Here is a 21,486-nt window from a genome sequence, read left to right on the forward strand (position 1 = left end):
GGCTTCTTCCCTGCAGCATTTGGGGTTTATGTTAATTATATCTTTGTCTCTCTGGATGTCCTTATGAACCCAAGTACATTTTTAACCTCTTCTTAATATGTTTTTATTCACTGGAACCTAGAGCATCCCTTACTATCACAAGATGGTATGTTTTTGGATTGCTTGCTTTGAATCTAATTGAATGTCTCCTTGCTGATAGATTAGGGGAGTGTGTGTATAAATCTAGACAGATTCCAGGTCTTTACTGTGCCGTGTTTTATATAGCACATCTCTTTTACCTTGTGCTGAACAAGCGCGTTTAGTGTCATTGAAAATTATTTCATAACAGCCTCCTGTTTTACTCCTTTAAATGGAGACTGGTTGGTTGTGGGCAGAAGACTGGCTCTTAGAGCAGCCAGGTGTGCACATCCAAGGGTTTTTTCTCATCTGTAAGGTTTCTAGCAAAGCTGACCAAAAAAATCAGAAAAGCTTCAAATTTTACCCTGAACAGCTTAACAGGAATCCAAGAAGCTGTGCAATGATGGTATATAACGAATGCACAAGGAAATGGTGATTTTATACTTCTAATCATTGCAGATCAGTGTAATAGATTAATTCTTGGATAGCTGCCTCCTGAAGACTTGCATTTCCTGATCTAATTTCTGGCCACAGATTATGAATAGGCAGTAGGATTTTTGACAGTTGTTGGCTTTTTAGAGAAGTATCCTTACAGTGAACAGAAAGTCTAATGAACCAGCCTCCTCCTCGTGATCTCTTCATAATCTTTGCCCACACTCTGGCTTCTCTGTTTCTAGAAGATGGGCTTCTTGGTTGGGGCCTGAGACCCCTGGGAAGGGCAGCATGCCTGAGAACTTGAGGCTGGTGTGGGTGCCAACACTAGGGAGAAATACAAGGTTTCAGTCTTCAGGGCTGTGCTTGTGCTTTCATTCCTCAGTTCTAAGTACATCGTTTAACTGAACAACCAGAAGTGAGAATCCTGCCTGTTTCCTGATGGTAATTTTTATCTGATGTTGTGTTTTGCACCTTTAGCAGATAGACGGTGAAGCCTTTCTGCTCCTGAACCAGACCGACATAGTTAAAATACTCAGTATCAAACTGGGTCCTGCCCTGAAGATCTACAATGCCATTCTCATGTTCAAGTCTGCAGAAGAAGAGTGAGAAGAGCCCTTTGGCAGAGCCCAGGAGGAATTGAGAGGGAACAGATCTTCCACTGAGAGCATTACAACGTGCCCAAGAGGCAAACTTGGACTCAGATATATTTTAAGTAGAACTTATTAAAAATATTTTGAGGACATAAAAATCCTGCCGCAATCTGGAATATGGGGCAGCTTCACTTCCAAGAAGAGGATATTATTATATTTTGTAATTGAGTTTGGTTTTGATATATCAATCTCTTTTGAGATCTAGAAGAAACCTCCAGTTATAAGGGGAATCCAGGGTAACTTTGGTGGAGCTGCAATAGTAAGAGGAAAGTTACAAGTGAAATGAATTCTGTGTCCGATGATAGTGCCTGAAAGAGAGACTGAGATATCACCAGCATGTTTAATATATATGGATGTGTAAAAACTCTGAGAAGAGAGTAAGAAAACAGGAAAAAGGTGCTCTTCAGAGCAATGCTGTGAGTCAAGAGCTGACTTTTTCACGACTGATTTTTAAATTCCAGTTTCTCCTGCTGATATTCTAATACCCTTGACTCCTGGGCTGCTCACACCACAACAGAAGCATACCATGGGCAAAGGGTTTCCACCAGTGGTCGCTTACGTCGTTTCTGTTAACAAGCAAACCTTTCTCATTCATGCCACCAGGCAGTTAGAGGCAAACCCTGTTTGGATAGGCTTTGGGTAGGCAAAGCTTTCTCATACAGATATTTCCCACAGGAGACAAAGGTAAATATTCTAGCTCTATTTCTCCCATCGGTGCTTTTGTGCAACTGCTGTCTGGACCGTGAACATCTTACAGCAAAATGATGCCATCAGGAGCACTTGGGAATTTGATGGGTTCTCTTCAGTCAGCCAAATGCTAGGAATTGAAAACCCACCAGTGGGCAGTGTTACGTGTGCAGGTGCAAGCAAGTTTCCTAGAAGCAATTTGCTTTTATTTGCAAACAATCCAAACCCACAAACACTTAGTGCTTTAGCATTTCCAGCCTCCAGGTGGACCTTGGCCTGTTGTGCTGGTGAGCTGTGTGCTGTAGCAGCAGGGCACTCGCTCCCCTGCATCTTCGGTGGCGAGGCATGAAGGAAGAACACGTGGGCAGGTTTCACTGAAGGGGGATCAGGGTTTGAACAGACAGCAAAGCAAGGTAGGAATTACTTCTCAGAAGAGATGGCTTCCTCCCTGGCACAGATCAGCAAAGCTTGTGGCTCTGTTCCTGTGCGTGCAGGTGGCAGTCTGTATGCTTTCCTGGCAGAAGAACACTGGTGTGTCTTGCTCTGCTGGAAGCCAAAGCGCAGCTTTTGGAACATGCAGCAGGGACTGCAGTGCCTCGGATGGGGGATTTCCATGCCGGTACTTCCAGAGCCATTTCCTTCCAGTGGGAAGCAGGGAGCCCTGCCGGGGCCCTGCTCAGCGTTGCCTGTTGCAGCTGGCAGTGTGCTAGCTTCTGACTTCCTCTGTCTTTTCTGGAGTTCAGCAAGAACCATCTCAGCTAGGTAAAACTTCCCACCCCTTCATTTGAAGCCACCAGGCTGTGAGTGAGTGAACAAACCCTCCCAAGCACTGGAAGAGTGCTTGCACTGTGCTGCCAAAGGCCAGCGTGCCATCACAGCCGAGGGCTGCACGAATTCCTCAGGGCACTGCATGCTGAGATGTGATCCATCTGTGGGCACCTCAGTCTCCCTCCTGAACTCACCATCTTTACCACCAGTGCTGTTGCCTTAGTCCCAGTCCTGCAGCTTCTCTGGGAGCTGCCAGGAACTGAGAACGAGCACACCTTTCGTGACTGTGCTAACACAGGGAATGCACTTGGTTTTCTGTCCCTAATCGCTCCGTGTCCTTTGTCCAGCTCTGCAGCTTCTGCAGAGGTCCTGGTGACTTTCCTAAGGTACTCAGTTCCTTACATTTGTCAATAGAGCAGAATCCACGCTGCTGAAAGCATTCAGTCCTGGATTAATGTATAGAGCTATCGGTCTCCGTACTTTCTATTTTTGTGTAAGGTGTTAAGGATTTTAAGCCTTCACACAGGGGTGGGGGGGATATTTAAGCGCTGAAACATTGAATATCAGCCAGGCAACCGCAGGAGAGTGTAGTAATTTAATGCAGTATTAGGGACTAGAGATATGAATTTAATTTATTAAAATGAATTTATGGTATGACAACCAGGATATTCACCAAAGAGTCATGATCCTTTTCCCACTCCATGCACCCAGGTCTGTGTAAAGACTGGAAGTGGCACGTCCTGGGCTGTGACACAGCTCACCTTCCAGGCACAGCAAAACCCATTCATTGACAACTGGAGCAGAGGGTCAGTGGCTGGACTGTTTCGTTCCTGGCTCTGCACCCATCGTTCAATAACCCTGAGCCCTTCTTTGCTCCAGTTTCCCCGCCGTGACAGCCAGCCAGGTGGGGTGAGCGCAGCGTTGCCTTGTTCTTGTCTCAGGAAGCACGGCCTGCCAAATCTGTTTTACCTCCTTCCTTGGGGAAGCTGCCCTGGGGGACAGCAGACTGCCTCCAGCAATAAAACAAAATGTGGTATTATTTCATCTCTTGCTATATATAGAGAGAGGATGAAAATTGGTGCAACAAGCAATGAGATTCTCGTCGCTGAAATTACTCAAACAGAAGAGAGAGCTTTAATCCTACGGGCTTCCAAGCCAGCTGGATCAGAGACGGAAATGTGTGCTTGGAGTTTATTCAGCAGTAGTAGTGCTTTCAGCAGGGAGGAAGGAGGAACCTTTTTAGGGATAGAAGGAGGAGGAATGTGCTTCTTGTGCCTTTTTTTGTAATCCAGTAATTGTCTTTGCAGAGCAAGCAAGAATGTGCACACATCTATTACTAATTCTTTTTCCAAATATAGCTATATTCTAATAAAATCAGACAACTTCACGACACCGCAAGGGCAAAAAGATTTCCTGTCCTCGCTGGACGCGTTTAAAATTCCCTAATATTTACAAGACTAAGGAAAAACAACTCATCTTTTAGCCTCAGCTTTGCTCCTTGACTTAGGAATTCGCTGCTGGCCCATGCCACCTCGCTTGCAGCAGGGAGCCCTGCTTTCGTGGGCGGCTCGGGGGCTTGGTCCTGTAGCCAGGCTCTGCTTTTGCAACCTCAGCTCTGCTTTTTCCCAGTCCTGGTCACGGCCTGCGTCTAGGCGAGGGCCCTGCAGATGCCTTTGATTGTCTTAATGCCTTGTTGTCTAATTTGAAACATGCACTTTGAAGCAGAAAGCCAAAAGTTGGGGCTCTGTGTCGAACAAAAGCTGAAACTGGTTAATGCCACCTGGTTTAGGAGGCTTTCATAATCTACTGAGTATCAACAGAAACCAGCTGTTGGCCCTGAAATAAATTACTTGAAAGCCACACAGAGCTGTGACAGCTTCGTGGGGACCGGCAGCACAGCTGCGAAGGCTCCCGTCTCGGTTGAAGTGGATCTTACTCCCGTAGGTGGTTTGGAAATCCAAAGTGATCAAATGGTTCTCCTTTCCTCTTTCCTCCTCTACCGTTAACTCTACTGTTAATTTTTTTTCCTGTGCCATCGCAAATGATCGTCCTTGCCATCCAGGAGCAGCAAATTTCCGCTCTGGGTGATGAATCGCATTAACGTCGGACAGAAGCGTTCGGCAACACCGAGAGCAAAATTCTACAACCAAAGGGGAAAAAATAAAAAAAAAAAGAAAAAAAAAGAAAAATGAAAAAAAAAAAACAAAAACCCTCAGCCCAGGGGATAAGCTAGTTCAGCTGTAGAAGATTTCCTGCCTGTTACTTTCATGCCCTGCTTAGGGATTTATACCACAGAAAGCTTTAAAGTTTCTGACATTCTCCCCGCCATGTGATGAGCTAGCTTATTTTTGAAATTCCTATTACTTGAACTGGAAACATGCACAGGGGAAGGGAGGGTGCGCGTTGTCTCTGTTCAACCTCTGAAATGTTTGCCTGTTTTAAACCAAACAAATACTTGAGCTTTTTGACACTAGCCATGAAGTTGCACTCCACCAATGCTTTCTTCTGGAAATGTGAATAAAATTAATATAAATTCAGACCTGGCTGGTTCTTTCCAAGCGCGGGGCCGACCCCTGCTCGCTGCCCCAGGGCGGGTTGGGCATTGCAGGGGCCCTGCTTTTAGTCCCTTGTTTTCCTCCCCATAAACCTGAGAATCAAATACAGGGAGCGTCTGCACCTATTGTCTGTTTAATCATGCAGAGCAAAGCCCCGTGTTTGTACTCTCCTTGATTTGTACACTGGACAGCAGTGACTTCGGCCGGTATCACGGCCGAGGCTGTGCCTAATCCCCAAATTCCTTCCTGTGCTGCTGACAATATTTTAATCCCTCGTGCTTTTCTATTGCAAACCACCCCAGGACGATGCTGGCCTAAAGCAGCTTCCAAATCTGAGTGCTTAACTAAAATCAGCAAGAACTTGCTATCAGCACGAATCAACGTTAAACCTCGGCGTTTTGGGGTCTTTGTGCCCGTTTCACCTTCCTGGAGGCCCTGTTGGGCATCTTCCCTGCTGTCTGGGCATCTCAGAAGGATTTTAGTGAACTCACCTGGGCATTTGTTTCTGTTTTGAGGTGGAAGCCTTCATCCAGCCGAAACGCGGGAGCGCTTCCTGCGGTGCTGAGCTGGGAGCAAAGGGGGTGAGGGTATGGGCTCGCTCTGCAGGCTGAGATCAGCAGACCTTTCAAAACTAAAAATATTGGCGAGCTGGCCTCCAGCCATAATTTCTAAACTATCCCATCATCAGGGTAAACATTTGCTCTCGCTGGTTTTCCCTTCCAAGGTTTTTGCTTCTATTTAAACCCCGGCTTGTTTGCTTTTGTTACCGTGATCAGATTCCCAGCCTGGTGAGCCTGGATGCTTGTTGCATGCTCGATAACATCGAATTTTGCTTCTCCTTGCTCCGTTTGTTCCCTTGGGGTCCTGCTGGGATGTGTGCTCGTCTCTGTCGTTGCACTTTTGATATCTGAGTTTCTCCATGTAAGCCAAAGGGATTTTTTTTAAACTGAGATTTTGATAGAGAAGTCTTAACAGAGCAGGGTGCATTAATCACCCAAATGGCTGATTACATTTGCAGATTATTCTGCTCAAGCAGTCAGGGAATTTTTTGTTCTGAGCCATATTTCTCCTTGGGCAGGCCAAACCTGTCATTTATTTTTCGCCTGCTGGATGCCAGCGTCTGCGGCCAGCCCTGACCACGCTCCTCGGGTTTTTGCTCACTCTGGGGCACCTGCACGCTGCCCGGGGGGGGGCTGAGCCCCCATGTGAAGTTTTTGAGGGATCTGCTTGGTTTAGGTTGAAGCCAGAGCCGTGGTGGCAGGGCTGTGCCACTCGCATCACCTCTTCGCATCATCCTTTTGCCATCCGTCTCCTGTGAGCTGGGTTCACCGGCACTGCCTGGCACCCGTGTGCAGCCCTTCAGGCTGGCTCAAGCTACTGGAGCCAGACTTGGTGCTGCCTGCCCCATCGAAGCCTTGTAATTACACCGAGCTCTGGCAGCTGTGACCTGAGCATTGGGTTTTCTCCCCACCCATTTAAGCAGGTGGGCAGCCCTGCCCCAGGGGGGCTTTCCTGTTCTCCTGCAGTTCTGCTCAGGGAGGATGGTGCTGTGTGGTGAGGTACGTGCTGAAACCATCCCTTGTTGCCCTTTTTTTTTGCTGGACGTGTGCTGCTTTCCCACCAGGGAAGGTGTGCTCTGCGACCTGTACAGGAGTTGTGTGATTTTAGTGTTTGCACATCACTGTGGGGTCCCCTCTGAGCAGCTCGCTTCTTGTTGTGCTGCTCTGGAAACTTCCAAAGGGGCAAAATGTGGCTGATGGGACAGGCGCAGCAATGGGGAAAGGGAGCATCCTACCGACCTCAGCCCCGTGCGGCAAGTGGCCCCTGGTCCTCCCCTCTGCCTCCTCTCCTGGAGGATTCGTGCCCTGAGCGGTGTCCTTGTCTGACCCCGCTGCCTTCGGAGAGCGGTGGTGGCTTCCCCTCCTTCTTCCCTCCCGTAACATCTCCCGGGGCTGCGATGCAGCGGGTGCCGGGGGCTGTTTGCCTTGGCTGCGCCTTTTGGAGGCTGAGCACCGGTCCCTGCTGGGCTGGGCCCTGCTCCCATCGGGGGGGGATGATGCAGAGCGGGTGCCTTCGGATGGCAGCAGTGGATTGGGGTTAGGGGCTGTTGCTTTTGGATGTAAATGGCATTAATTCCAAGGGAAAAACTTGTGCTGGAGTCACCAGTCCTGTTTGTTTGAGGTGCTGCCTGCAGCCTTTATTCCCTGCATGGAAACATGCCCAGATCTGCTCCAGGGAAATTTGGCGACTCACAAGGTGAGGAAGAGGCCGAGCCCCTTCACCTCCTAAGGGCTTTTAAACACCGTTTTTCAATGAGCTTTTGCAGCGGTGTTGGGTTATTAATCAGCACTTTATCGGTGCTCAATTAACCTGCTACTACTACCTGTCGCTGTAAAAGGAGGCGTGTGCTGGGCGCCAGCTCCTGCATCCTCATCTGTACCCATGGGGTGGTCGGATCCTGCTCCTCCAGGGACCCCAGGCAGGTTCCCTGCTCCACTTTCCCCTGCACATTTCTCATTTGGCCGCTGTAAAGCTCTCGAGCCCAGGAGCTGTAAAACCAAGCATCGCTGCACCAAACCTGCCAGCCCAGCAAGGAGGGGGAATTGTGCCCCCTCCGTGCTCACGTGCGAGCTGATGGACAAACCCTGCCTTTGGGAGGAAAAGAAAAAGGTGCAAAGGACAAACGTGGGGGCTGGAGGGGCCCGGGGATGTGCTGCTGCTCCTTCCCCAAGTAACGCATTTGCTCCACTATTTATTGGCCTTGCCTGTCACTTCCCCTAATATTTTCTTACAGCCTTGCTACCACGCGCAGCCTCGGCTAATGAATTGCCCCGTGACGCTTTCTGCTCTGCGCATTATTCACCACCCAGACACTGTTAATGTAAGCAAGATATTTTTTCCCTTTTGGAGACGGCCACAGTGGCCGCTGGAGGCTTTCCAGCTGTTTCTCAGAGAAAGGCGCTGAGGACTCGGGCAAAGAGGGAACCAGCACCACAGCCGGGTGCTGGTGGGGGGCTCCGACACCCCCCTACAAACCAATTCCTGATGAGGCTGAGCACCTCCTGCCCAAAAACGTGATCACACGAGGGATTTGGAGCACACTTTGTCTCCCAAACCAGCTCCAGCACCAGGGTCGGATGTTCCTGGGCATCCTCAGTGCTGGGCCTTTTGGGGCCAGAAAGCGACTTTTGCAGCAATACATATTTACGGAGTTGCCCCACCTGCACAATGCCAAATGTTCCTGCACCACCAAGAAGCTTGAATCGAGCTTTTCCGCTCTGGACTCAGGTACCCAGGGCATGTGGCTCTGGGTTTTGTTATCCCTGGCAGGGGCGCAGGAAGCTGTGGTATGTCTCCGCGCTACTGAGCGGGACCACACAGCTCTTCAATGAGCCTCTCCGGATGCTTCTTGCACCGTCTTGAACTCATCTCTCTTAGGGGTGGAATAGAAAATGACCAGAAGAGAGGCTTGCATATAAATTCCCGTCTTCCCAGTCTGGGGAAGGTCTTGCTCTCTGGTTTCAGTGAAAAAACTTTCCAGGCATCTTCATTTCAGAAGCAGCACAGCAGCTGCAACTCTTTTTTTATTTTTCCCCCCAAGAAGCAGATTTATTTTTCCTCTGGCACCCGTGCAGGAAGAATTCACCTAATGAGTTGTTGGAGCTCAGCAGCACGAGGCCGGGCTCCTGGTGGGACCGGGACAGAGGGATGGGACAGAATGGGGAGAGGTTGTTGAGTGGTGTGGCACGGGCATCCCTGCTGCTTCGGCAGGAGCTGCACCCTAGAACAAGACCTCTGACCCACGCAGCAGCTGTGTTCCTGCCGGGGGGACCCTCCTGGCCCTTCCCCATTTGCTCCCCTTTCTGCCTCTTTCTTCTCTTTTCCATCCAGTTTTCCCTGCCCGCTCAGCTCGGCTCCCCTGGGAACCTCGTTCCCCTGCCAGTCGATTCGTCCTGTGCTCGGTTAATTCTGCCTCTTGCCCACACTCGATTCTCTTCCATCCGTGACTGCTGCCCACATGAACCGGGGGCTTCCCCTCCTCTCTCCTTTCCCCACCCTCCCAAAGGTCTGCCCTGACCCTGCCCAAAGCAAAGGGGACGCAGAGACCTGGGGGGGCTCCTGCCTCCCCCCCTGCCCCAGCAGCTGGAGATGGCACAGCTGCCTCGTGCTGGAAAACACTTTCCAAGACCCATCTCAAGTCCCCTTTCCCTCGCCAAGCATCTCTACCGAGCTCGAGCCCTGCAGCAGACCCAGGACCCCCCGAAATGCTCACAAACCCCGCGGTGCTCAAATGGGATGCTGCCAGGGTCTTCGTGCTCCCCTAAGCCTCCTCTAACACTAATTAGAGGCTGCGGGCTGGGCTGGGAGGATAAATAACGAGCAGAGATGTGCTCAGATCAAGTGGGAGAGCGGTGCTGCTGATGCTCACCTCATTGCAACAGCACCGCGGCAGGTCCCCAGCGCTGGTGGCCCCTCGAGGGACTTCCTGAGGAAGCTGCTCCCCCACCCTCCTCCCCATACGCTGACCCCGAGCCCTCGCAGCCTCCCACGTCGCTCCCCCGGGACCGTGCCGAGCTCGGGGCCGGGGTGACCCGCTTGGAAGGAACCTGCCCTGAACTCCTCGTGAACCGGGAGGTGGGTGAAGGAATAATTCACACGCCAAGTAAATAAAGCGCCTTGGCTTCACATCAAGACGTAGTTACGTTCAGTGTTACCAGTTTCTGAGTGAGTCTTTTTTTCTTTTTTTCCTATTTATTTTTATTTTTTAATACCCAGGCAGCTTCTCTTATAAAAATGTGCATGAAGGCTTTAGGTAAGCAGGGCAGGAAGAAGCAGACCCTTTTTTGAAATCTTGCACGGAGTTATCTCCGCAGCGGAGCAGCTGAAGCTTTCCTCCTGCCCTAGAGCCAGTGCTTGTTTACATCTCCTTACAATCAAATTACATTAACCATCCAGAGTGATGCAGCAGATAGCGCCGTTTTGCCTCGCCATCGTGTTTCCAGCTGGCAGCCCAGCTCCACATCCACCACAAATGGAAAATCTTTGTAGACTCGAATGTAGAGCTGCTGGCCGCGGAGCCACCGAGTCGGCTCTGTGGTGGGAGAAAAACGGCGGGTTTGGCCCCAAAGCTGTAAGGAAAGGACCACGTGCATCTGAGAAGGGCTTGGAGCCATAACCAGGAGGATTGTAGCGTGCCGATATGCTGAAATATGTTAACGTGCTACAAAGCCCATCTCCACCAAGCTGGAGGTGCCGTGGTTAGCGCAGAGCCTGCGGGGAGAAGCTTCTGCAGACGCTGCCGCCCACCCCCTTGGAGCTCTCCAGCACCCAGGTGAGGTGGACGTGATGCTCCTGCACGAGCCCCGGGAATGGGAAGGGCTGGGTGGACGTGTTTGAGTCCTCCTGGCTGGTGGAAGGTGGTTACCGGTGTCTTTGCAGCGGAGGGAGCTCTCCTTTGATCTTCCAGAGGCCCCGGCCAGTGCGGTAGCATCTGCAGCCCTTTAAGCAGACACGTCTGGTTAGGATCATCCACTGCTTCCGCCGAAACAGGGTTTAGAGTAGGAGACCTCCCTTCAAAGAGGTGGCTTTGCTGAGCAGTAAAATTGATGAATTACCGGAAGGGATAAGGAAAACAAAGCCTTCTGCTGATCCCACGGGGTAGGGCCTGCTGTGGCAGAGATGCTCGGCAAATAATGGACGGATTTACCTCCCGGTACCCCCGGGCAGCAGCCAAAACGCTTTGGGCCGTCTTGAGGTACTCCTGCCCAGTTCCAAGAGGTGGAAAAAGAGTGGACATGGAAAACATCTCACAGATGGCTGCTGGCCGCCCTCGAGCAGGGCTCTCGGGATGTGCCGATCCGGTCACCTTGTGGGAGGCTCCGCAGGGATGCTGAGCATCACCCGGATGGGTGCAGGTGAGACCCGGCTGCCCTGGCTGCAACGGAGCCATCGGCTGCTCTGCTCCAGGCAAAGAAGGACGAGAGCAACAGCCTGAGCCTGCCTGCTTCCATCCCATCTCCCTGGTTCACAAAAGACAGAAGGAAACACACAGGGTGGGTTTTATGTCATCCGGAGTGGCCCCTTCTCTTACACGGCCGTCTTGGGGTCGGACCTGTGGAAGCACTGACTTTCCCCTTAACTCTCGGGGGTCCCAGAGGGTCTCTGCCTTCCTTTTGGTGCGGTGAATCCCCCCCGGCAAGGTACACGGGATGCTTCCAGCAGCGCTGCATGTGTCACCGTAATAACACAGCAGCGTTTTCCTCCCATCTCCTCCTTCCTTAGGCCTGGCTGTGCAGGACCGCAGAGTGTAACTAACCCAGAAAGGCTCCTTGCAACTTTCAGCGGGTGCTGGCTGAATTTAGGAAACCATCGGATGGGAAATTCAGTGGCTGGAGGGGCCGGGGCTGTCCCGGAGCTGTTTCCTCGCCATCTCGCCCGCTGCTGCTCAGCCTCCGTGGAGAGAGGCAAAAAACCAACAGCCGCACGTGAGGTCGTAAAACGGTCCCGAAAGGATGAAAAAAAATAAAACAACCCCCTACGCTAACACCCCGCTGGGAGCTCAGGTTCAGCAGGCCTCATAAAATCACTACTTGAGCCTTCGGCAGAGTGTTAATTATTTTCATGCCTATTAGAGCCGGGTGTGTAATTGCTCCAGCACCCGTTAGCAGGGTGAGTGAGCTCCTCTCCCGCATGGCACCTCCTTCTTTTTTCCTTGTTTTTCACCTCAGCACAGCCACTGGGAGACCTGATCCAAGTTTTCTGCTTAATGTGGTGTCAGAAGTCTTTGCTAATCAGAAGGGCCGTTCCCCCTGGACCACTCAGGGGTGGGAGGGAGCCCATTTTGCAGCGTTTAGATGCCAGAAGAGCTTGCACTGCTGCCTTGGGAGAAATCCAGCGTTCATGAGCCTATTCATTTATTTCTTCAGCAGAAAATCATCCCAGATTTCATACCACTTTGTAAGATGAAGCAGCACGTTGAGGAAAGCAGCTCTCTGAGAGCTGGGTTTCCCTCTTGGTACTGGAGCATCTCTTCCCAGGAACTGCTCTCACTGATTCCCCACCTGCCCTTTGGGCCCACATATCTCCTCTGCTCCCCATTTCTTGACTTTTTTTTGCCCTCTTTTTAGCTCCTCATCCTCGCTTCCAGCTGCTTGTGTCTGGTCAAGATCTCCCCTGCTCACGGAGGACGGGGACAAAGGGCTCGAGCAGCGCCATGCACCCCGCGGAGCCCCGGGCGCGTGCCCCCATCGGCAGGAGGATGCTTTTGTTTTTCCACTGCGGCCCCCAGAGATGCTCTTACCACTCGGATTGACTCCTTGACAGGTTTCAGCTAATAATCACACTCAAATGTGCCTGCAAATATAATCAGTGGTAAATGCGCAGATATAATCATGCTGGGGAAGGGAAGAGGTGCCATTTAGCAGCTCCAGAAAAGCCTGCGAAGAAGCTGCTTTCTTCAGACTATCGGTCCCCGGGGAGCGATAGCATATGCAATATTCAGTGGGACATGGAAATCAACACAGAAAGAGCCATAAATATCTCCAGGAAAAATCACCGATGGAGATCACGAAGCTGAAAACGATCGGAGGTCTGGAGAGAGCCTCTGCCGGGGGCTGCGCCCAGAGACCTGCGTCTGATTCCCTCCAGCCCTGGCTTAAAGTGGGGAAAAGCCTTCGTGCTCACCCACCCCACGAGGGCATTTGGGAGGGCTCCTGAGCCCCAAAATACTTCTCAGGGGTGTGGAGGGGCCGGGCGGGCCGTGCTTGTGGCCGTGCTGCCGCGGAGCGTCCCTAATCTCATTAGAGAGCTTTCCATAGCACCACAGCGCTGACACAATTATCACAGGATTTTCCGTTAGCCAGCTCTTAATTGAAAACTTGCTTGGGGGGGAGCAGAGGCAGGATGCTGAGGTTAAAGTTGTCCTTTTTGCTTCCATGAACCCCCCCCCTCCCCCCCCCCAAGTTTCTGGTTGTTCCCGATGGGTTTCTCGGTCCGTCTGGGGCCCTGCTGGTGCCTCCCCCCTGCCCGGTGTTCGGGTGGCCATAAAACATCTCCGTTCCCGAAATCCGCACGGTGTAATCCTCTCCAGAGGGATTACTGCCAGCATTTGTCACGGTTGTCGGCGCCTTTATGCCAAAGGCCGTTTTGGCTGACTCCGAGCGTGCCGGGTTAGAGCTGTGCGTGTGCGTGTGCACGCGTGGATCACACGAGGCTCGGCGGTTTTGGGGTGAAACTTGGCGAAACGCGGTAACTGATGCTATTCCACCTCCCGAACATCTGTGCACGCATCCAGTCCCTCGCCACTGCTGCGTTTTCCCACAAAGGGGAAAGCTCACCTGGCACCAGAAACCCCAGCCACGGGCTTTGAAGCTCGCTGAGGTCCAGCGATGAGAAGCGAGGCCTCACGATGGAAACGGGGGGGCTGCTTTAATTGCAAACAGCGTTCCCGGCCTCGCTCATGGAACAAACCCCGCCGGCACGCGCTGCACCCAGAGCGAGCAGAGAGATGCTGCTCTGCACGGGGTGGCAGGATGAGCCCCCAGCGCATCTCCGGGAGCTCAGGAGGGATGGGGGGCTAGGAAAGTGCCACAATTCTGGAAAAATTTGGTTGTCCCTGCACTTTATTACGGGCTGCAGTGAGGCCACGTATGCATTGGGCTGGGTGAGCTCCGTGCGGATGCTCGCTGCAGGAGTGTTGCGAGCTGCTTGCTCGCTCCTGCATGCGTGGCTGGGTGTGCGTGTGCGTGTGCATTGTGTGCACTGTGTGTGTGCGCTGTGTGTGTGCACTGTGTGTGTGCGCTGTGTGCATGCATGGTGCACGCGGCGCCGATGCCGCCCGCAGTAATGATTGCCATGTGGAGCAGCCAGCCTTGGCTTGGCTCGCGGGGAGCAGGCAGAGCCTCGTTCTCACAATAGGTTTAAGCTGCAAAACGTTCCTGTGTGTTGGCACAGGAACCCTGTGATCTCCCTGGGATGCTGCAGAGCTGTTTTGGGGAGGTTTGTGCGATGCATGTTTAGCGGGTGCCACTCCATGAAACTTTCTTGATTCCTCCTTTTTTTTGCCCCATCTCCCAGTGCTCAGCGTGGGGCGGGGAGCAGCAGGACGTCTCCTCTTCTTGTGTGTCTGTTACATGCCTGTACCCAACCCGTGGCCTTGCTGAATTCTGAATGTCCACCGCTTCCATTATTTCTGCAGCATACAAGATCAATGGGCATCTCCTGGCACACCTGGGCTGCCGAGAGCCAGGAGCCTCTTCCAGCTCCTCTCTGCAAACCCCCTCCTGTCCCCAGAGCCCCCTTTCTCTGGCAGTTTTACCTGGGCAAGCTCTCGCTGTTGCTTCCATTTATCTGGGCTGCGTTAAGTGCCTGGCAGGTCGCATTATTCTTTAAGTGCGTGCAGCTCTTCCAAAATCCATCTTCTCTGTAATGACACACAGCAGAGCGAGCTCCCGCGGGCTGGCAGTGCCGAGGTCCTGCAGCATCCCGGGGACCTTCCCCAGCAGCGCGGCCGCTGCGCACGCTGAGGCTCCTGAGCTGTGCCTTTTCCTGGTAAATATGGGTGAAGTTGAAGCCTAATAGGAGGAAAAAGCTTGACTGCAGCTTCTAGGATCAGACTTTGCCTTGTGTCCCATCAGCTGTGGATCTGCCTGGTTTTATTTAGAAGTCAGTGTATCGAGGGCACGTACCTGTTAGTAACAGATATTTCAGCTGAGGTCAAAGCACAGACCCTCGTTACACCCTATGGTGGGAGAGCGCAATTAAAAGCTCTTCATTCCGCCAGCAATAATTAAACAAGCGCATTTATTAGCCGGAGCAGCTCTGTTTGTGACGGGCATCACGAGAACCCGGGGCTGAGTAGCAAGAGGGCTTCAGTGGGGACGGATCTGCAGGTCTGTGCGGGAGCAAAACCGAGGGGTGCAGGGCCCGGGCAGCAGGCTGGGTGGGAGGAGGAGAGAATCGGGGGGCTTCCATCCCAGGGGTGATGTGTGGGTCCCGTGGGGCTGGGACCTGCACTGGGCACTGTGCTGCTGTCACCCAGCGCTGTCACCAGCGCTCAGCACCCCGCGCCACGGGACTGCCCCAAGCTGTGATTTTTCTCTTCCTGGGGCCATGCGGGGGGGTCCCCCTGTTATTGAGCTGCAGGGGATCTGGGCCTGGGAAGGGGGCTCGGATGCTTCCCCCGCTCTGTCTCCATCCCCAGTTCCTCCCACGGCCACTTCCAGTGCTCAGGATCCATCCAGCAGAGCTGCCCCAGCTTTCCTGCAGGGCAGGCAGAGGCACCAAAGACACCGAAGCCCCGAACCATTCCCTGTCCTGCCTCGGCCCCTCTTTCCCCAGCTTGCATCATGGAAACAAAAGCTCGGCCTCCGGCCGGGGCCCCTGGCACGGCTCCGCGCAGCCGCTCGCTGAGCCACATCTCCACTTCCCCCTTGCCCCGGGGGGCTGCTTTTCCCTTCCCTCCCCTGATGCCGCTGCTCGTCCCCCTCTCCTGCGACAGCTCTCGCTGCTGGGAATGCCGAGGAAAAAGGAACCACCGCCTTCTCCTCCTTCCTTCCTTGTAATCCACGAGCAAGAAGCGATTAAGCCGGCAGAAGCTCAGCCCTTCCCTGCTTCCCTTTTAATTTCAGACCCCTTGCACGAGGGGACACGATGAAATGCAAGATTAAATGCCTAATACCCGGGATTTGGGATTACCGAGGCCAGTCTGGGTGGTTTGAGGTAGAAGGACGTCTCGGTTTAAAGGGAGGTTTTCGCTGGCGGTTCCTCCCCGTGTCTTCTCTCCCTGCTCCATGCTTGGAAGCTGCCGTGCTTGGCAAATGCGATGCTGGAAGGATGGGGCGAGCACCAACCCCCTGCATGGATCCAGCCCCCAAATTCCTGCCCCAACCGCTGCCCCCCAGGGCGCACACGGACAAGGTTTCTGGGTTTGTAGGTAACAGCATCACGCAGCCCCTATCCAAAACCAAGCGTACAACATCTTGAAATCGCCGCTGTTTCACCCTCTGTCCTGGAGGACTTCAGGCTTTGATAGCTGCTAAGTTGCTGCTGATTTATTCATGGCCACTTCCCACCCATTAGCTTTAATAGCTCGGGTTGCTCGGCTCCGTCTTTGCACAGGAACCAGCCCCTGTCCCTGCCCGGCCTCTGCTGCCGAGGTCAAGCGCAGGGAGATGCCGGAGCCCAAATAACGTCCTGGAAACAGCTGGAGTGCCGGATTTCCATCCCCACCGCCTGACCTTTGCAGCGGGGAAGGATGCAAACATCCCCTCTCCTCTTCCTCTCGGTCCTCTCACCCAGCACGGGGCCGGAGCTGTGGGGTGCTGAGGATGAGCCTGAATCCAGACATCCCAAATCACGACAGCTTGGTGTCTGAGCCTCAGGATCAGCTCAGCTCCTTTTCCGTGTGAAATTACCCAAGTCCTGCTCCTTCCCGGGGCCTCAGCTCCCCGCCTGTGCCCTGGGATGTTATTTAAGGCGGGGGGGGGGGGTGCATAGATGTAGTGATGCTTGACAGATGCTGAGACGTGGCTGATGGGGTGAGATAAATGTATTGTTAGTGCCGGGATGTGGCTTGGGGTCCTCCTACTCCAACCCACCCACGATAACTAGCCGTAACGACCAGGAGAAGGCTGCGGCCATTGCGCTGGATGATTCAGGGGTCTCCTGGCCACGTCCCAGCCAGGGCAGGTCTGAGGGCTGGCCGGGGCTGAGGGCAGCATCCTTCATTGACGTGCCCAGCCCTGCCCGAGTGCTGCCACGTCCAGGGCTCCTGCAGCAGCATCGCCCAGGGCATCTCCACGTCCTCCGCCTTCAGCAGCAGCCCACGAAGCAGGGATCGAGGCCGGCCCCCACGGTGCCTGAGGAAGGAGAAAGAGGTGGATGGAAATGAGATTTGTCTTCCCACAAGGGCCGTGTGGAGCTGGAACTGTTACGGCTCATTTCGAAATGAAAAGGCAATCTCCGAATATTGCGTTTCTGTGAAATATTCCATCCCAGCTTTAGCTGAAGCACTTCAGCTTTTATTTTTGTTACTTCAACATTAGCAAGCACTAATGCTGGGCAATTTAGAGCAGAACCTAAATGCCAAACCAAAAACACTGATGAGTTTGTGCTCAGAAGTTTGACGGCACTTCTGAGAAACCTCCAGCTGCTCTGCCGAGCCCTTTGGGATGGGAAGGCACTTGGTGCGTTTGGGGATAATTCTTTCTAGATAATTTCTTGATCCCTGGTGTGAGCAAGCAACCGAAGCGATGGGTGGCTGCATGCCTCCAGAGCAAAGCTCCATCTCCTGAGCATCGCTGGCTGCTCCAAACTCGGGCGCTGACCCCCCCCGGGCAGCACAGGGGTACGTTCACACCAGCGCTGGCACTCGCCTCTTCCCGCTTCCTTCTGCAGGCTGATGATGTGCAGTGCGAGTCCTGCCTTCCGCAGGCACCGGGTGCAATTAGGAACAGCCCCGGTGCTGATTTCCTTCCCCAGCTCGCGCTGACGCTGCGGTGCCGGAGCTGGGAGCGAAATGTTGAGGTGCTGCTGGGCTCCCCGTCCCCCCCGCGCTGGGACTCCAGGAATGCAAATGTTCCCTTTCAGAAATATTTTCTGCCGGGCGTGCTCACATGGCCGTGTTTTTGTGGACCTCCTTTTGCACAAAACTTTGCGTTTTGGCCCCAAGTTACCGCCCCGATGCTCCACTCGACTGGAAGACGTTTCTGTTTGGTTATCTGGAGGAGGGAATAATTCCCAAAATTGTGAGCGGGATGGAGCTCTGCGACCCGTGCGCCCGGTCATGCGGGGAAGGATTGCTTTACATGGCAGTGGAGAAGGGAGCCCATAAATCAGAGCAGGAATGTCGTGCGCTCCACCTTGTCTCCTGCGCTCGTACCGCTGGACGTGAGAATAAAATACAGCGTAAGGCAAAGTCTGCAAAACAGGATTATAAATCCCTGGGAAGATAAGTCATTTACCCTTAAAGCTTTGGAAACGTATTAAATCTACTCGTTTTGTAAATTTGGTTACCTTTTATTAACCTACACAAATAATGCAGGCTTTCTTGCATGTGGAACCGGATGGCATTTCCAGAGCTTCGGGTTTCTCCAAGTTCTCACTGACAAACTGGAGATAATTACTTTTCCAGGGACATGAAGGTAATGACTCCACTTTTACCGAGAGCAGAGCATGATTAATCACGGCCTGTTTGTGTTTGCAGCCACTTCCCTCCCCGCCAAAACGGGGCCACCTCTGAAGCTGACTCTGAAGTTTTTTGTCCCCTCGTGCTGGGAATGTGGCGCGCTGGTTATCTCCAGGCGTGTGCCAAAAATACGTCTGGGAGGGACTTTGGGAAGATGCTGGCTCACCCCCCTGCCTTGGTGGTACTCCTGATGCCTTCCCCAAATCTCCTCCATGGTAAGGTGAGTCCATGGACTTTGGTGGATGCAGAGAGCAGGCTTTTTCTCTTCTCCCTGCAGCAACCCCATGCCCATCAGGGAAGCCGCTGTCAGCATCTCCACCCGGCGAGGGGCTCTGCAGGTTCCTGGGCACAAGGCAAATTGTGGCTCTTGTACCCCAAAAATGCCAGCTCCTGACCCAGGAGCAGAAGACTGTCCAGCTTCTCCTCCAGAAACTGCTCCCAGCCACGAAACTTTCTTCCTCTTCCCGGAGGAGCCACAGCCCGGGGATACAGCAGCGAGCAGCAGCCACCACGAGCCTTCATAACCTCCTCAGCTGTCCTGCGGGGAACCCGTCAGGTCCCTGCTCTGTGCCTCAGTTTCCCCACTGACAGGGAAGGGACAGGGATGCCTCCTTCATGCCTGGTGCATCCTCGTGGCTCCAGCCCCGGGCTCTGCCGTGGGACCGGTGCAGGGGCTGGGCAGAACCAGGCTGTGGCCCAGTTCTGGCATGCATCGGTGGCCTCCCCATCACCTCCAGCAGAGGGTCAGAGAGGGATGCGGGGCGGGGGCTCCTCTCCTCTCCTCCCCTTCCCTTCCCTCCATCGGGGAAGGCTCCGTAGCCTCAGTGCGCGGTGCCAAGTCCCACTCCAACAGCTGTATGTTCTCCAGCGTGAGTCATCCCACCCCAGCGCTCAGCCTCTCCACAACAACATTCCTTCTCTCTGATCTAAGATCCTGGCTGTGATCAGTCGCCGTCTCCTTCTCCTTCCCCCGTCCACATGGTTCCTGTGCCCGGACCCGGTCCCCGGACGAGGCAGCAGGGAGCGGAGGAGGCTCTGCCAGGAGCAGCAGCCACCAGAGCCTGAAAAAAGGCACGTTCAGATTCCCCTCCTTCCCCCAAATCAGGAGGGAGGCGCCCAATTACCATGAGATCTATTTTTTTTTCCCTCTCAGAAAAGAGGCAGTGATGTAGATCCTTTTTCACGTTGCCTGCTGTGGTTCCTCCCCACCCATTGTCCGCAGCAGGGCGAGCGCTGCCTGTCCTCTCCCAGAGCATCGGGAAAATTGCTCCAAGCCCCAGGTCCCGCACATCTCCTGTCCCACAGCGAGCTCTGCTCCAGAACCACCTCCCCGAGGTCACCCCTCTCTATTCCTGGTGCCTCTTTGCCCCCAGTGGGTTATTTTCTCCTCTTCTCTCCGCTCCTCCGGGCTTTTTCCCACTTTCTGCAAGAAGAAGTGGGAGGCGACAGGACAGCAGCAGCACCCACCTCCCCTGCGTCCCCTGCACCCGCCTCCAGCACCTTCGCTGGTGCTGGTGGCGTTACCGACACTTGGGGTGTCGCTGGGTGGCCTGGAATCGGGAAACTGCTTTTTGAGCTCTCACCGCTCCCATCCCTGGCTCTTTGGCTGGCCCCACCTGGCACAGGTACAGCCCAGGAACAGAAAGCGAACGTTGCTCAAAAGCATTAATTTCTCCTGGGCTGGGGAGGGCCCTGATGGTTTCCAGCGGCGGCAAAGGGAAACGAATGTCACTGAGCAGCACGAAAAGTCAACGTTGGGTTGAATTCCTCACCGGGAAGCTGGGCTAGCGGGATGGTGGATGAGGGAGGTGTTGGTCCAGTTCGGTGGGATGGCTGCCTCCACCAGCCTGCAGCCCCGGTCCCTTCCCAGCCCTTCCCTTCTTGCTCCAGAAGCTGCAAAGTTCCCGCAGCGCTGCTTTAATTGAGCCTCGCAGGCAAGGTCGGGGGGGATGTCACGGTGCAGCATCTGGGCTGCACAACCCAGCAGCGGGGATTTGGGCTCATGGCCAGGCCGTGGGGTGATGCTCCCCTGTTAGAGATGGGTGAGGAGCAGCCTGAGCCCCGGATCTGAGCTTTGTCCCTAAAAACCTTCCCCAGCAATGGTCCCTGCAATAAAGCCGGGCGCCTGCCATCTGCATTAGCTTACAGGCCATGGGATGCTGTGGCTCCAGTCACGTTGGGAACAGTGGAGCTGTATTTTGTGGCTCTCTGGGGAAAGCAGGGATCTGGTTTGATGCTCTTAGATTTGCCACAGCCCTGGTGAAGAGAGGGAGTCCAAGCCTGGCACATTTTTAATTAAAGCCTGATTAAGAGCCTGCCTGCAAAAGATGAGTGGCGGAGGGGTTTAATGAGGCCAAATGTCCACCGATGGACACACCATGCTGTGCCGGTGTGTGAGCACATGGGGGAAGGTTTTTTAGGCATCACAACGTGCTGCCTGCAGCTGGGGCCATGGGATGCCACCGTGATGAAGTGTGTGCAGTGCCATGGTCCTTGGCACTGACATGGAGGGGCTGAGCGTGTCTCTGGCACATTCAGGGGAAGAGAAGCAAAGTGGGGTGCTGAAACCTGGCTGCTTTCAGAGCCTCTCTGTGCCTGCCCAAGATGGGATAGAGCCTCTGGAAACTCCTTGAACAGTGTCTGAGGGGGGCTGTCTTCAAGCAGCATGGCTGAGAAGTGAACTTAGAACAACGCTTTTATTCCAGCTGGTACATTCTCCTGGAGCTGTACGGCTGGGAGGGAGAAAGTAAAGGGTGAAGTGAAGGGTCCTGCTGCTGCAGACCCGCTCCCAGTGCAGCTGCCCTGGCCTGGCTGGGCACAACGGGATATGGGCACATCCCTGCCCTGCGGACAGGAGCAGGGGCAGGGGCAGGGGCAGGGGCAGGAGCAGGGACAGGGGCAGCAGGGGCAGGGGCAGGGGCAGGGGCAGGGGCAGGGGCAGGGTCTCCGTCTCCTTCCCCAGGGCTCACCCGCCGCCGGGCTCCCAGCGCTTTGCTCGGGTCTCAGCGGGTCCCATCCTGCTCCCAGGGCTGCCGGGCCGGGGGTCCCCGCTGCGGAAGGGGGGATGCGGGAGGGGGGCAGCCCACGG

General features: G+C 54.0%; 1 protein-coding gene and 2 long non-coding RNA genes across 6 annotated transcripts in view; all 3 read left to right on the forward strand.

The window, feature by feature from the left end:
• Positions 1-1,467, forward strand: part of LOC118177670 (lethal(3)malignant brain tumor-like protein 4) — a 45,428-nt gene extending 43,961 nt beyond the window's left edge. For all 3 annotated transcript variants that reach the window (XM_035345621.1, XM_035345622.1, XM_035345619.1), the window contains one exon: positions 1,030-1,467. In XM_035345621.1, coding sequence (XP_035201512.1) covers positions 1,030-1,158 — 129 coding nt within the window. In that variant the 3' untranslated portion in view covers positions 1,159-1,467. The remainder of the gene's footprint in view (positions 1-1,029) is intronic.
• Positions 1,468-9,620: 8,153 nt separating this feature from the next.
• LOC118177674 lies at positions 9,621-10,182 on the forward strand. 2 transcript variants are annotated; one of them, XR_004755892.1, is made up of 2 exons: positions 9,621-9,875; positions 9,989-10,182. It is a non-coding gene; the product is annotated as an uncharacterized LOC118177674 (long non-coding RNA). The 2 variants fall into 2 exon arrangements; XR_004755893.1 differs by having other exon boundaries at positions 9,621-9,847.
• Positions 10,183-10,652: 470 nt separating this feature from the next.
• Positions 10,653-20,994, forward strand: LOC118177675. Its single transcript, XR_004755894.1, has 3 exons — positions 10,653-10,925; positions 20,570-20,573; positions 20,983-20,994. It is a non-coding gene; the product is annotated as an uncharacterized LOC118177675 (long non-coding RNA).
• Positions 20,995-21,486: the final 492 nt, after the last annotated feature.

Source organism: Oxyura jamaicensis, chromosome 23 (assembly GCF_011077185.1).
Source record: "Oxyura jamaicensis isolate SHBP4307 breed ruddy duck chromosome 23, BPBGC_Ojam_1.0, whole genome shotgun sequence".
Classification (NCBI taxonomy): Eukaryota; Metazoa; Chordata; class Aves; order Anseriformes; family Anatidae; genus Oxyura; species Oxyura jamaicensis.